General features: G+C 41.4%; 1 protein-coding gene across 10 annotated transcripts in view; it reads right to left on the bottom strand.

The window, feature by feature from the left end:
• Positions 1–6695: 6695 nt before the first annotated feature.
• Positions 6696–15636, bottom strand: part of ELF1 (E74 like ETS transcription factor 1) — a 101733-nt gene continuing 92792 nt past the window's right edge. For all 10 annotated transcript variants that reach the window (XM_084844887.1, XM_084844892.1, XM_084844890.1 and 7 more), the window contains one exon: positions 6696–8360. In XM_084844887.1, coding sequence (XP_084701013.1) covers positions 7739–8360 — 622 coding nt within the window. In that variant the 3' untranslated portion in view covers positions 6696–7738. The remainder of the gene's footprint in view (positions 8361–15636) is intronic.

Here is a 15636-nt window from a genome sequence, read left to right on the forward strand (position 1 = left end):
GCATTATTGAAATATTGTGTTCAGACTATTCTCCACAACCAAAACATTTCTTCATATCACTGTTTCAATTCAAATTTTCCAGTTGGTACAGTTCACACATTCAGCTTAAGAGTCACAAAAGATTGAATAATCAAGTGATGCAAGTCCAACAGTTGTACATACACACACAAAGGGGGGAGGGCCTAGCCCAGAACCAATCCAGAGAAATGGTGTAACATGCAGTTCCGTATCATCATTATTATTTACTTATGCATTATTTATTTATTACATTTATATACTCCCCAACAGCCAAGGCTATCTGGGCAGTTCGCAACAATTAAAACCGTAAAATACAACACGGTAAAACATAAGGCTTTAAAAGTTTAAAAGTAGCACGTAAAACTCAAGTAAAACCCAACAGCAGTTACAACCCAGGGAAAGCCTGGGTGAAAAGGTGCATTTTAGAAGGCGCTTGAAAGATGTCACATTTTCTGCCTCCCAAACTGCATGGGGGAGGGTTTTCCAGAAGGTGGGTGCCACTACAGAGAAGGCCCACCACTGGGGTTCTTCATGGCAACATTCCTTTCGTTTTGGAATGACCAGCAAGACCTCCTGTGATGATCTTAGAGGTCACCTGGGTATATATAAGGGAAGGTGGTCTGCTAGGTATCCTGGTCCCAAGTTCTTTAGGGCTTTATATGATAATAATGTTGTATGTGGCTCAGTAGCTAATGGGCAGCCAGTGCAGTTCTTTTAACACAGGTGTTATGTGAGCATAGCTAGGTGGCCCAGTGAGCACTCTAGCTGCTGCATTCTGCCCTAGCTGCAGCTTCTGTCCCCTACATAGACTGCATTGCAGTAGTCTAGTGGTGCATGGATCACCATGGCTAGGCTATCCCTATCCAGGAATGGGCATAGCTGATGTATCAACTGGAGTTGGTAATGGGTGCTCCAGGCCACAGAGGCCACCTGGGCCTCCAGTGACAAAGATGGATCCAGGAGCACCCCAAACTATGGACCTACTCCTTCAGAGGGAGTGCAACCCCATCGAGAACAGGCAAACACCCCAGTACCTGGATCTGGGAACTGCCAGCCCATAGGATCTCTGTCTTATCAGGATACACCTTCAGTTTATTGGCCCTCATCCAAGCTATAATTGCATCTAGACACCGGTTCAGAACATGCACGGCCTCTCCCGATTCAGACGTCACAGAGCAATAGAGCTGGGTGTCATCAGCATGCTGGCAACACCTGGCCCCAAATCTCCTAATGACCACTTGCAATGGCTTCATATAGATATTAAATAACATTGGCGCCCTGTGCTACCCCACAGTTCATCTGCCATGGGGCTGAGGTGCAGTTATCCAATGCTATTCTCTGGAACCGACCACGCAAGTATGAGTCGAACCACTGTAGAACTCATGGAGGCAGTCCAGGAGGATACCATGGTCAATGGTATCAAAAGCCACTGAGGGATCAAGAAGAAGTAACAGGGTTGCACTCCTCCTGTCCCTCTCCCAAAGGAGATCACCCATCAGGGTGACCAAGGCAGATTCCATTCCCAAATCAGGCCTGAATCCAGACTGGAATGGATCCAGATCAGTTTCATTCAAGAGAGCCTGCAACTGAGATGCCACCACTGTCTCGAGTACCTTACTCTAGAACGTGGTATTTGTGACTGGATAATAGTTAGCTTAGATCTCTGGATCAAGGGATTATTTTTTCAGGAGTGATCGCACCACTGCCTCCTTCAAGGCAGTAAGACCACGCCATCATGCAATGATGCATTCACCACTGCCCTGTTCCATCTGGTCAGCACTCCACAGCTAGCTCAAATAAGCCATGATAGGCAAGAGTCAAGACAGCATGTGGTGAGTCAAACAGATACAAGCCTCTTGTCCACATCCTCAGGCTCCAAAAACTTAAATTGATCCCACAAAACAGGGTAAGATGATGTACTGGACACCTCAATGGACACTGCATCAATAGCGGTGTTGAAGTCAGCATGAAGATGAGTGATATTATTAGTACAACTTATAGAGACAGGTAAGAGGTTCTTTAAAGTTGGTTCTCTTAGGGCACAATCCTGTGGAGATATTCAGCAGCCTCCGAAGATGGAGAATGCTGAATATCTAATGCAGGGAGGCTGGAACACAGAGGTGATCCTCACCTCTGTGTTCTGGCACCCTGCATATTCATTACACAGGCAATTTCACCCATCTTGCTGTGGCACTTCCAAGTGGGAGGGAAGGAGGGTGAGCATAGGAAGCTGTGTTACGCAGCTTCCCCGGTCTCCTCCCCTCCCCACCCCCAGGACTGCCCCCTTTTCCTGCCTCTGTGCTATGTTTCTGAGCACGGAGACATAGCCAGAAATGCACTGGCTATGAAGGGGGGGGGAGTGTGGTTTCTGGGCTCTGACCTCAGGTCCCAGAAACCAAACAATCCTATGTCTCCCCAGACGCTGTCTACGGGGCATAGAATTGCTCTCTTACTGATTTTATCTCTATAGAGATAAACGGTGGTATGTTATTAGACATTGCCAAAATAGTAAAACAAAAGAAAGTGACATTTGTTATTAAAACAATTGTATAAAATCATAACTATGCCTTGCCAGAAATGTGGTGAAGCTTTTCTTATACAATTAATAATTCTACATCAACAGGCCTTTCGCTAGACCAGCTATAGGGCAGGGTAGGGAAATTGCCACATCCAGTCTCCAAAAAAGACTTTTATCTGGTGTTTGGTGAGCAAATAAAATTTTAAATCAGGGTGTAGTAAAAAGTTTTGATGTACATAGTTTAACTTGTAAGGAAAATTAAACTTGTTATCAAAACTTGTAATATTCCACATAATGGTGCGTTGCCAACCAATCCAGAAAACATACAGAGCCTTGATAACCTTTTAGACTTCTGGGGTCAGTTACCATAAATGTTTGTGCAAAAGAATGTTACTAATCCTGGATTTTTAAAAAAAGCAACATCCAGCAGCACCATTTTCACTTAGTGCACATACTTTATGTATGTAGGCACACACATGCACAAAAGATCTGGCTGTTGAACTCAATACCAGCACAAGTCACATGGTGCTGCCTAAGGGACTATAAAGAGTCTCTGTGTTCGTCCCTCTAGCACTTTTGAGCCCAGGGAGACAGAACTAAAACTAAACCACACATTAATCCAAAATGTTCACCTATTTGTGTACTTTAAAATCACTAATGCTTATTAGAATTTCAACATCATACAGACATGTCACTAAGCGCTACAACAGTGGTACACAACAGTGACAGAATGGAAGCACTGATGTCCACAGAAAGGAGACGTCCAAATGCAGCTTCTCATATTCCTAGTCATATAGGATATTAAAATATTTTTAGACAAAAAGGGAGGGAACCAGAAAAACTCAGCTATGAGGGTCCTTTAGAAAACAAAGCATAAGAACATCAGAAGAGTCATGCTGGATCAGACCAAGGGTCCATCTAGTCCAGCATTCTGTTCACACAGTGGCCAAACAGCTATCAACTAGGAACCCACAAGCAGGGCATGAGCACAACCGCACCCTCCCACCTATGTTCCCAGCAACTGGTGTACATAGGCTCACTGCCTCTGGTACTGGAGGTAGCACATAGCCATCAAGACTTAGTAGCCATTGATAACCTTTTCCGCCAGGAATTTATCTAACCCCCTTTTAAAGCCATCCAAACTGGTGGCCAAAGCAGCACAGTGGTAGGAGCCATTTTCCACTATGTGAACCAGAAAAAAAATTATCTTTGAAATGAGAAGAAACAAATCGCAGTGGGGCATTATGACAATTTAACATCTAAATGCCTTCGTAATGTGTAGGAGGAGATTACACAAATTTAAAACCCAATAATTGCATGGGAAAGCATCCCATTAGTCAGGTTTATAGACCCTGTTTCCCTACAAATTCCTCCCATTCATGAAGGATGTTCACTGTGCATCCCAGTGTTGTGAATAACCTGGAAGTCTTTTGTCATCATCATGTCATCCTTTGGGATTTTATGCTGGAGTCAGTCATTAAGTCATGTCCGATTCTTCGTGACCCCATGGACCATAGCACGCCAGGCCTTCCTGTCCTCTGCTCTCTCCTGGAGTGTGCTCAAGTCCATATTCATTGCATCGGTGATGCTATCTAGCCATCTCATCCTCTGCCATCCCCTTCTCCTTTTGCCTTCAATCTTTCCCAGCATCAGAGTCTTTTCCAGGGAGTTTTCTCTTTGCATTAAGTGGCCAAAATGTTTGAGCCAAATAGGGTAGAAAATGCTTATCTAATAAGGGCCTATGTCAGCTCGACACCCTGGATCTGGGTCACTGCTTAATCATTTGAGCTAAGAATTGCTGGTGTATAGCTCTGCAAACTTTTTCAGAAACTGGCAGTGCGCATGTGAGAGATATAAAATCTTCTTTAGGCCCTCTGCAGCCCTACAATTTCTTGAATGTAATACATACAGTCAGGGCCAGAAATATTGGAACAAGGATGTTTTGGCAGTTGGCCTCTGTACACCACCACACTGAAGTTGAAAGGAAACATATCCAGATGGGAGAGAAGTCAGGACTTTCAGCTGTAATTCAAGGGGTGTGACAAAAGTGGGGCACTAACCATTCAGGAAGCACAGCCAGTGGCATACACACACACCCATCATTGGTGGCTCATAAGTAATGGAACGAATGGCTGACAAGCAGCTGCATGGCCAGGTGTGGCCTGTTTCTTGGGTACCCCATGACCAATCAAGCAGATAAAAGGCCTGGAGGTGGTTCTGAGTGTTACATTTGCATTTGGTAGCTGTTCACTGGAACTCCCAACATGAGGTCCAAAGAGGTGTCCATGCGAGTGAAGGAGGCCATCATTAGACTGAGGAAACAACATAAGCCCACCAGAGAGATAGCAAAAACAGTGGGATTGGCCAACACAACAGTTTGGCACATCCTGAAAAAGAAGGAATTAACTGGCAAGCTCAGCAACAGCAAAAGGCCTGGCAGACCATGGAAGACAGCTAAAGTGGATCACCGCAGAATTCTGCTCATGGTGAAGAGGAACCCTTTCACAACATCTAGCCAGGTCAAGAATGCTCTTGCGGAGGTAGGCATGTCATTGTCAAAATCTACAGTCAAGAGACGGCTTTATGAATGTAAATACAGAGGCTTCACAACAAGGTGCAAACCACTGGGAATGCTCAAGAACAGAAAGGCCAGATTAGCCTTTGCCAGCAAACACCTAAAAAAGCCTGCCCAGTTCTGGAATAAGATTCTTTGGACTGATGAGACCAAGATTAACTTGTACCAGAATGATGGGAAGAGAAAAGTATGGAGAAGGAAAGGAACAGCTCATGATCCAAAGCATACCACATCATCTGTCAAACATGGTGGAGGTGGTGTTATGGCATGGGCATGTATGGCTGCCAATGGAACCGGGTCACTGGTGTTTATTGATGACCTGACTGGTGATAAAAGAAGGAGGATGAATTCTGAAGTGTATAGGGCTATACTTCCTGCTCAGATTCAGCCGAATGCTGCCAAACGGATAGGACACCACTTCATATTGCAGATGGATACCCAAAACATATAGCAAAAGCTACCCAAGGGTTTCTCAAGGCAAAGAAGTGGGATGTTCTTCAATGGCCAAGTCAGTCACCTGATCTCAACCCAATAGAGCATGCTTTTCACTTACTGAAGACAAGACTGAAGGCAGAAAGACCCACAAACAAGCAGCAGCTGAAGGCAGCTGCAGTAAAGGCCTGGCAAAGCATCTCGAGGGAGGAAACTCAGCATTTGGTCATGTCCATGGGTTCCAGACTTCAGGCAGTCATTGACTGCAAAGGATTTTCATCCAGGTATTGAAGGCGATCCTTAAGTTTGAAATGATGTCGGTTTGTTCCATTACTTATGAGCCACCAACGATGGGGGCGGGGTGTATGCCACTGGCTGTCCTTCCTGAATGGTTAGTGCCCCACTTTTGTCCCACCCCTTGAATTACAGCTGAACGTCCTGACTTCGCTCCCATCTGGGTGTGTTTCCTTTCAACTTCAATGTAGTGGTGTACAGAGACCAACTGCCAAAACAGTTATCCTTGTTCCAATATTTCTGGCCCTGACTGTATGTGGCAATATTTGTAGTTGTTGGGTTGGTTGAAGATAAGTGTACTGCTAGCTGCATACACAGGGTTTGTCTTACCACTGAACAACCACTGCCAGCTTCCCATGCTTCTGTAACTTCGTTTTTACTTCTCAAGCTTGATCCTTAGTATGGTTCCTTTTTATAACTGAGTACAGCTTTCCAAGTACAGCTTACTTATTGCTTGCCAAAGGAGCACAGATTTCCATACTCTGAACCTGATTGTTTCTTGACCTTCAGAATGCTCTTTCAGTTTTGCTTTCTAGCTCAGACCATATTCTGTATCGATCGGCAGTGCCAAAGCTCTGTTACTGCTTCTCTATGTAATGCTCTTGATCAGAACAGTTGAGAAGTTTGGTAAGCTTTTCTGAGCAACTGATATTAAAGCATTAAAACCTATTTTTATGCTTAATGCTTTTAATGGTCACCCTGGTGAAGACACTTTACATTATTTGCCATATTTGGGCTGAGTTACCAAGAGAGTTTTACCCCACAATGTCCTACCTGATATTGCATTCCAGGTCTGTTTAAGAAACCTCTCCCTCTCAATGCCAGACTCCTAGACTCGCAAACAAAAAAGTACAAAGATGTTGTACTTGATTTATTTTCATAATAAACCAATTAAAATACAAAAAGTTCAAAAGGGTCGCATTTAAAATTTTGTTTTAAATACAAATTCACTCTGTAATATATGAATACATATAACATTAGAGCTCTAAACATAATGATCTTATTTGTATCTATAAAATATTGCTCTATGGAAACATTTTTTAATGAAAAACATCTTTGAGAAATTAAATTACATATTTACAATAGAAAAGTACTTTTATAGAAACATTTTAATCTCAAAATAGTTACGAAGTTCCATATACTTCTTTTTCACCTTATTACACAATAATGGGAAATAAAAAGCACATTTTTTAATGTTAAAGTGATCTGAAAATAATTGCACCTGTAGTGACAGCTTCAATTTTGGTGAACAGGTATATCCAGTATCTCCAGATTATGAAAACAGAAAATATCTAGTAAATAAAAGATATAAATGCTAAATAGCTTCCTGATAAGGGAAATGTATTTCTTTTCCTTTTTGCACAATGGGTAATCTTTGGGGCAAAATACAATATAAACAACAAGTTAAGTTCATACTGTCCACTTGTTTACTGTAACATGTAAAAACATGTTAAAATGTAACATGTAAAAACAAAAATCATTCAGTCCACTGGCATAAAATAGATCTTTGGAATTTTCTAGAAGAATCACATATGTGGAATGAAAAAAAACCCCACCATTGTAGAAATTAACTATTGCTTTAAAGCATGGATTATAGCACTGATTACATTATTATGCAAGATAGACATATAATGCATGAAATGTAAGCAATTTAGAATTTTTGGAGAGTGATCTATAAAAGATAAACTGAATGGTCCTTCACGGTTGCATTTTGAAACATTAATATTTTATATCATTTAGCAAATAATAAAAAATTGAAATCAATGCTATAGTATTATTGATAAAAATTAATTTCAGAAATTAAAATAGCTTTGCAATGCCTGCTTTGGAATCAGATTATACATATACAGCTGATGAAGTCCCGTCACATTAAGAAAACCATTGTCCACAGAGTTACTGATTTACTCATATGGTGTTGGCTCCAACTGTTCACTTTCTTGTTTAATATGCACAGCTGAGGGAAATCCATTTGAACTGGATACCATCACCACAAAAGGCTGCTGCTGGAATCTTTGCTCCAAGTGTTTGCATTCTTCCACTGTGCTATCCTCTGCTTCCGATTTTATCACTCCTTGTATAACAGTAGGTTTAGTTTCCGGTGCTTTAATGACTGAAGTGATCACTGTGTTGGATGGTTGAGCAACCACCTGTGAACTGCTGGGTGAAAAAGTTACCACAGGAGTAGCAGCGCTGAAAGATGGAGAAGAAACCATGTTGACTGTTCCATTGCAAATTGTCTGCACGTTGCTGGTGAGAACCTGGTGGACCTGAGCAGGACTGAAGACAATGGATGAAGAAGGCGAGACTGGCTTTGGAGCCTGTAGCATAACGTTCTCCTTAAGCATAGCCACGGGCTGTGAAGTTGGGATGGCTTGCAGAATAAACTTTTGGGATGTTGTTGCAGATGTTGGATCTGCACTGGCTATCATGGTTGTTAGAGGCACTGTTTGGAGTGTTACAGTATGCAGCTGCTGGTTCCCAGGCGATACAACTACTGGAACTTGGCCAGGAGCCTGAATGGTCCTATTAAGATAGGCAAATAAAATTAGCATGTTCCAACGCCGAATCAAACATGTTACAAAATACATTTGTAATACTGTTATAAATTAACAATATATTTAGCATTTAACTTGGAAGTCCAATACTAAATCTCTAATAATCTATTGGGACTTACTGGTAAGCACCAAAACATGTCACTTCTTTCAGCCTAAATTTAGCATTAGGATTAAGAGAAAGAACTAATATAGTGAGTAATCTGACAAATGAAAATGACGAAGGCAAGTTTTTATACAAGCAATACTATATCAAACTAAATTCTGACACACGGATAATTTGGTAGTAGAAGTCAAGTGTTAATGAACTATCAACAATAGCCTTTTGATATGAATTGACCTAGGGCTAAGCTCTACTTAAGAGATTCAGGATCTGCTGGCATTATCTGAAGGATGCAAGCTCACCCTTTTTCAAGTCTATTCCATCCATATCCTTTGAGCTTTAAGGATGCACCCACCAAGAAGCCCAGCCAGCCATATTTTCTATGATTGGTCTCCCATAGTGCCTAACTGTTGGAGGGTTAGCAACTCTGGGGGATTCTAGCCTGTAACACATTCACATAAATGCTCAACCCCCTTTCTTTGCTGAGTAGTAAACGTTTATGAAATATCTTTTAGCTTTGTGAATAAGGTTTAGAAATCAAGACTACTTGCTCATCTGAAACAGCAGTTGGTCATTATAACTTCCTTCAAATCTGATCAATATCAAAGTATTACTAATACAATTACTATTACTAATACAATAATAATAATTATTACAATAATAATAATTAGTAAAGTATTACTAATACAAGCAAATATTTGAAGTTGCAGTCTTGCTCTCAGTTACACTCACTCAAATCCAACTAATGGGATTTTAATGTCAATACCTGGGTTCAATTCTGCAATCTTTCTGTCTAATATGCATTTTTGCTAGTAATCTTGCACATTAATTATCTTTATACCTTCAAGACTAATCCTTGGGATTATTATATAGCCTAAATTCTGACCACATATCAAAACAATAATTGGAGCTTTGATAATAAACTCTCTGACTAGGAATTCTTTTTGTTTCATTTTCCATTCCTTAATTATACCACTTGAAGAAGCACAAGATGGATTCAGAAGAACAGTTTTTTTCCTCCATATACATTGGCTTTTGCTGTTACAAAATTATGGGAAAGTCAAGTGAAATTAGATTATCTGAAGGGGTCCAACACATGATGGGTTCTTAAGCCAACACTCTTTGGATAAGCTATAGCAATCTAGCTTATCCATAAAACGCTGGTCTTAGAATCTCCATCTTGTGTGAAGGCACCTAGCTCAAATGTTACTTGATTGCCAGCACATGGAGACTGCCACATAAAATAAGAAGGAAAAACATGGCAGTTTTACAAATATTACATTACCAATAATGATTGCAAAGATCACACAGGCTGCTTAAAAATTAATTAGTGACAGCAGTGCAAATTTGGAGGATTGGGTTCATTATTGCTCTTCTGACTGAAAATATTGCTTTTTCATAAAACAGATTTTTTCCAGAGCATTAGAAAGGTGAAAAAAATCTTTATTTACAACTCTTACCCTAAGATAGGCTTCTGCCCTGAAAGGTGGCCTGGAAATATTTTAAATAAAAATAAATATAGGACCTTCCATGCACTGAACTTGATCCATCCAGCACATGAATCTCCTCTCCAGCTCTCAATTAACCCACCACATTGTGATTAAAGTTTGCCTGTGCTTGCACTTTATTCAATGTGCTTGCACTTTATACTATGGTTGCACTTTTTACTACAATAATTAGTAAATTGCTAATTATTTTTCCTCTATAATTATTTTAAAGCAACAGCAACTTTCACATATTCATAAATTAAGTCCTTTTAATCAAAACTGGACACTTCCCAAAACATTGGGCTTCATTCTCTAGTCCAGGGCTGAGGAATGTGTGGCCCTCCAGCTGTTGTTGGACTGCCAACAACTGATGGGAGTTGCAGTCCAACAATACTTGGCAGGCCACATGTTCCTCATCCCTGCTCTAATCAAACTGACCTATTAGCTGAAAAGCACAACGTAGCAGACATCTAAAAATATGCTGTATTAGTATGTACAAACATGGTTGTAATTTGTTAAGTTAGACTATATTCATTTTGAATGTAAGGTATTTAAACTGAAACCAGTTCCAGAGGTTAGGAATACCAGATGGGGGTGATCTGAGATGCATATTTAAGATAGTAATATCTATTGTACAGACTCTCCTTCAATTAAGCCATTCCATACCTTTAGTCAGGTATGAGAATAAAACCTGGAGACACAAACTGATTGTCCTACTGAGAATCGAACTAGTCTGTTCACCATTCCTGTGTTTCATTTACATATAATTAAGACACTCCAGGAGAGAGCGGAGGACAGGAAGGCCTGGCGTGCTATGGTCCATGGGGTCACGAGGAGTCGGACACAACGACTGAACAACAACAACAACAGTGCACTGGCAGGCTTCAACATTTGTCGTCTGTGATTATGATTTGTTTTTCCCACACGTGGTATCACAGTCATCAAATAATCCCTTTCCCACAGAACAGCTATTCCTTTCTCAGGTGTGTAGTAAGTTGTGCTTATTGGCCTTTCCATCCCCTGAACTGGTACGTTGAGGACCTTTCCAGATAGTAAATTTCGGTATAATTTTATGTATGTATTTATTTAATTTCCAAATAGCCGAAGCTCTCTGGGCGGTTCACAAACTTATCCAATTATTATTTATTGCTAAAGTTCCCGACATCTTCCCTCAAAGTACCACTTCTATTGCAGGGATACAGCTGTCAAAACTAGCAATATGTAGTTGCTAGGAAAATGCAGCAGATGATGGCTTGGATCCAACATTGTGCAAATGGACTTTCCTCACTCTGCAATGCTCCAGAGTAGATTTGGAGTACACATGGGGGCTGCAAGGGGAGGGAAAATCCCTTCTGCCAGTGGTTTACCTTCTGCTGGCAGAACCACAGCATTGAATCCAAGCCATTAATCTTGCAATCTCTTTCCAGCCTTGCCATTAAAAAAGAACACAAAACCACCACTATGCTGCCCAAAGCTGCAAAGTCAGTATCATTGCCCTAAACATTCAGACTGCAACAATAAAACTTTTTTAGATTTCTTAACTGAGACACATTCAAGCAGGTACACAGACGGACATTTTGTGGCAGTCATGTGTGTGTGCACGCGTGTGTGTGTGCAAATAATACTCTAGAGGTGATTGAAAATCAATGCAAAACAGCAAAATAAAAACTAAATAAAAGCAATTTAGGGAGCAATCCTATCTAGATAGGCGGCGGCCTCTGAACTCAGATCGTTCCCTCCGCGCATCTCCTGCCCTGCTTTTTTGGCTAGACTGCGGGAGGACGGAGTGGGGAAGGAGGCTGCTGTATTACACATAGGATGTGTCGTACATCCAATTACGCTCTCCCCGCACCGGAACGCCCCCAACCACGCCCCTTTCCAGCCGCTCCATGCTCTTCTTGTGAGCACAGAGGATGGGGCTGTTCTGCACTGCCTCTGAGGCAGCGCAGAAATGGGGGGAGGCCAGTTCTCCAGGAAGTGCGGGCTCCAAGGTTGGTTCCTGGAAAACAACATATCCTATGGCCGTCTAGCCACTGTCTAGTGGCCACAGGATTGCTCCATCCGTAATCTGAACAATATACATTTAAAATATCCCACTCAGGAGTGCCAGAATAAGAATTCAGTGGCAAAATGTGGATCAACAGGAATTAGGACAAATACTTGCTTCCAATAAAATGAGATATCTATATGATCTAGTAACAGATGATCATATTGGAGAAGCTAAAATTGACCTATTCCAGGATATGATTACAGAGCTGGAACCCTTGTTATTCCGCACCCCACGACTATTAGGCCCCCAAACCTCTTCAAAACCATGGTTTGATTCAGACTGTAAGCTACAAACGAAAAAACTAAACAAAGCTCATAATATGCTTAAACGAGGGGCAACTACCCCCCTCCCAATTTGGTATTTTGAGCAAAGCCGATTGTTTAAAACTCTAATTAAAAAGAAAAAGGGAGTACTTCCTCTCCCAGTGGGTAGAGCTGGGGTCAGCCCTAAAGTCTAAGGGTAGAACAACATTCTGGAGGCTGATAAATCAACATCACAAGTCAAGCCCTCCGCAAAGTTTATCCCCCATTAGTGCATCTAGATGGGATGATAACTTTCGAAAGCTGTTTTATGTAGTAGGGACAGAGATAGATGTTCAGCCAAGGGACCTGGTAAACCAGCAAGCGTGGCCCCCTGTAACCCCGGAAACAGTTATTAACTTAATTACAGGCTTAAAGAAAGGCAAAGCCCCAGGCTTAAATGGTATAACTGCTGACTTTTTGAAAGATCAAATTAATTGGTGGGCCCCATTGCTTGCATCGTTGTTTACAACTATTGATGTCTCAGGAGTATTCCCAAAGGAGTGGGCTATGGCAGTTGTCATCCCAATCCATAAGGGTGGTTCTAGATCTGACCGGAGAAATTATAGACCAATTAGTCTCCTGGACATGATTGGCAAGATCTATAGTAAATACCTTTTACAGAAATTAGAGCCCTGGCTAAAAGAGTCTGGAATCCTGGCTGAGGAACAAACAGGCTTTCGGAGGGAACGCTCTACTATAGATCATTGTTTCCTCCTACACCATCTGATTGGGAAATATACTTCTCCACTGTACGAAGTGCTATTTACAACATTTGTGGATCTGAAAGCTGCATTTGATTCAATCTCTGGAGTGCAACTATGGCAGAAACTCAGAGATCTTCAGATTGACCCCCGGTTGGGAGCGAGAATCCAGGGACTATATACCGATTCCATCATGCGAGTTAGACTGGATACCAGCGGAACATTATCCAAAGTTATCCCTGTCAATAGCGGGGTGAGACAGGGATGCCTGCTGGCCCCAACATTATTTAATATATATCTGAATGACATGGTAAATGCCCTGTCTGGTCCATAGTTCTTTCCACCTTCTCTGGGGCACTGTCCGGTTTCCACATTATTATATGCGGATGATGCTGTCATCCTGTCTTATACCTCGATAGGGATGAGACAGTTGCTGGTGGCTCTTTCCAAGTTTTGCCAGCAAGAAATGTTGATGGTGAACTATAAGAAAACAAAGGTTATGGAATTTGGTAGAACTAGAAAGTTCCATCGCTGGTCGCTGGATGGCCATAACCTAGAGTCATGGTAATGACTCTACTAGAGTGACTCTACTGACTAGAGTCAGTAACTAAATATAAATATCTGGGAATCATTTTTTCAAAAGCTGGCAAATGGGATAAACATATAAAAGGAATGGCAGAGAAAGCTAAGATTACAACTGAGGCAATCCTGAGGTTTTCAGCTGGGAGGGGAGGGCACTTAGTTTTCCCACTTTTGGAACGTTATCATTGTAAACTATTGCCACAAATGCTTTATGGGGCAGCGCTATGGGCAAATTCAAACCTGGCTGAGCTGGAATCAGTTCAACATGGGTGTTTAACAAGAGCTCTATACGTAGCAAGAAGCATCCCAAGGGCCATAATAAGAACTGAAATGGGTGTCTTACCCATCTGAGGCCTGGTAATGAATGCAACGGCTTGTCTCTGGCTCAGATTGATTTTTCAGCTAACTTCACCATTGCTTCAGGCCGTTTTTGATGAGATGAACCATGCAGCCAGGTCTTGATCAGGTAAAATGAGAGAGTATGTGACCCAGATTGGTTTCTCATATGAATTCCTTCTATCAAAGGGTTATGATGTGGCCAAATCGCTCATAAAGCAGAGGATAGCAGATACATTGTGGCAAATTGTAGGTCAAATGAATCATATGCTGGATTGTGAGCTACATTCAACCAGGCGGCACGATATCTGGCACACCCATGTCCTTATTCATTATGGGTTCTTATTACAAAATGCCGACTGAATAGTATTCCCTTGAAAGAAGTAGAGGGAAGATTTCATAATGTACCCAGGCCATGTCGGCTATGTCCATTTGGTTGCAAGACAACAGAGGATCGAATTCACTTTCTGCTAGAGTATGCTAAATATGATAACTTGAGATTCAAATATATTTTTCCACTCCTAAAGAAAAAGAGGTTGGAAACATCAAGGGATAAGGCGCTTGTGTTATTAAATGGATCGGACTATTATGTTGCTTTACCAGCTGTTTTCCGGGCCAAATTCAAGGTGTTGGTTTTGACCTTTAAAACCCTATATGGTTCAGGCCCAGCCTATCTTAAGGAGCGCCTCCAGCAACACCAGACAGGCCGCTTAACAAGATCAGCCTCAGATGGCCTTCTCTCTGTCCCATCAGCCAGGACAGCTAGGCTGGTGATGACGAGGGAGAGGGCCTTCTCTGTGGTGGCCCCCACTCTGTGGAACTCCCTCCCCAGGGAACTCCACCATGCCCCCTCTTTAATGAGCTTCCACCGCGCATTAGAAACGTGTTTAATGGTTGTTCAGGCAGGCATTCGGGATGGGTTAGGGTATTTTTTATGATGTTTTTAATGTAGAATTTTATTGTTTTAACTGTTTTGTTGTACATCGCCCAGAGTGGCTGGGTGACCAGCCAGATGGGCAACTAATAAATTTAATAAATAAACAAACAAAACAAACAAATAAATAAATTTAGAATGGCAAAATATATTAATTCTGCCTTGAAAGTGAGACAAGGGGCTTCGAATTCAAACCCCCATATTGTGCCAAGTTCAAGGTAAGATAAGACGAAATGGTTTGGTCTTAGGTTTTAAATATTAAATTTTAAGAGTTGTTGAATTTCTGGAGGTAACCAGTGGTTGTGGTTGTTTTAAATATGTTTTAGCTGTATGGCCTGGTTCATTGTTTTGCAAATGACTGGTTGTCGATGCAATAAAATTGAATTGAATTTAAAATATTAAGATATAAATGCCCACCAATTTTCTCTCAAGCCAGAAAAATTAATGCCTCTCCTGGCAGCTATGAAAATAAATACAGCTGTTGTCAACTGGAGTAAAGCAGCTGTTATAATTGACATGGGAGGGAATTACAAAAATCCTGCCTCTTCTCCTTTATTGTTCAGTACATACAATGGAATGAGGAACATGAAGCAGAATGGCACTGCCTACCATGTGTTTTAGTCACACTAACACTTCTGCACTCAATTTGTCAGTTCACAGATACAGGAAGCAGGCATACTTCTATTTAATCAGCCAGGTAGATTTCCACTTATATCTCCACTAAACACTTTTTAAAACATAAAAGCCAAAAT

The sequence above is a fragment of the Heloderma suspectum genome, chromosome 3 (genome assembly GCF_057233095.1).
Source record: "Heloderma suspectum isolate Gila_16-S chromosome 3, 16-S_ref, whole genome shotgun sequence".
Taxonomy (NCBI): domain Eukaryota; kingdom Metazoa; phylum Chordata; class Lepidosauria; order Squamata; family Helodermatidae; genus Heloderma; species Heloderma suspectum.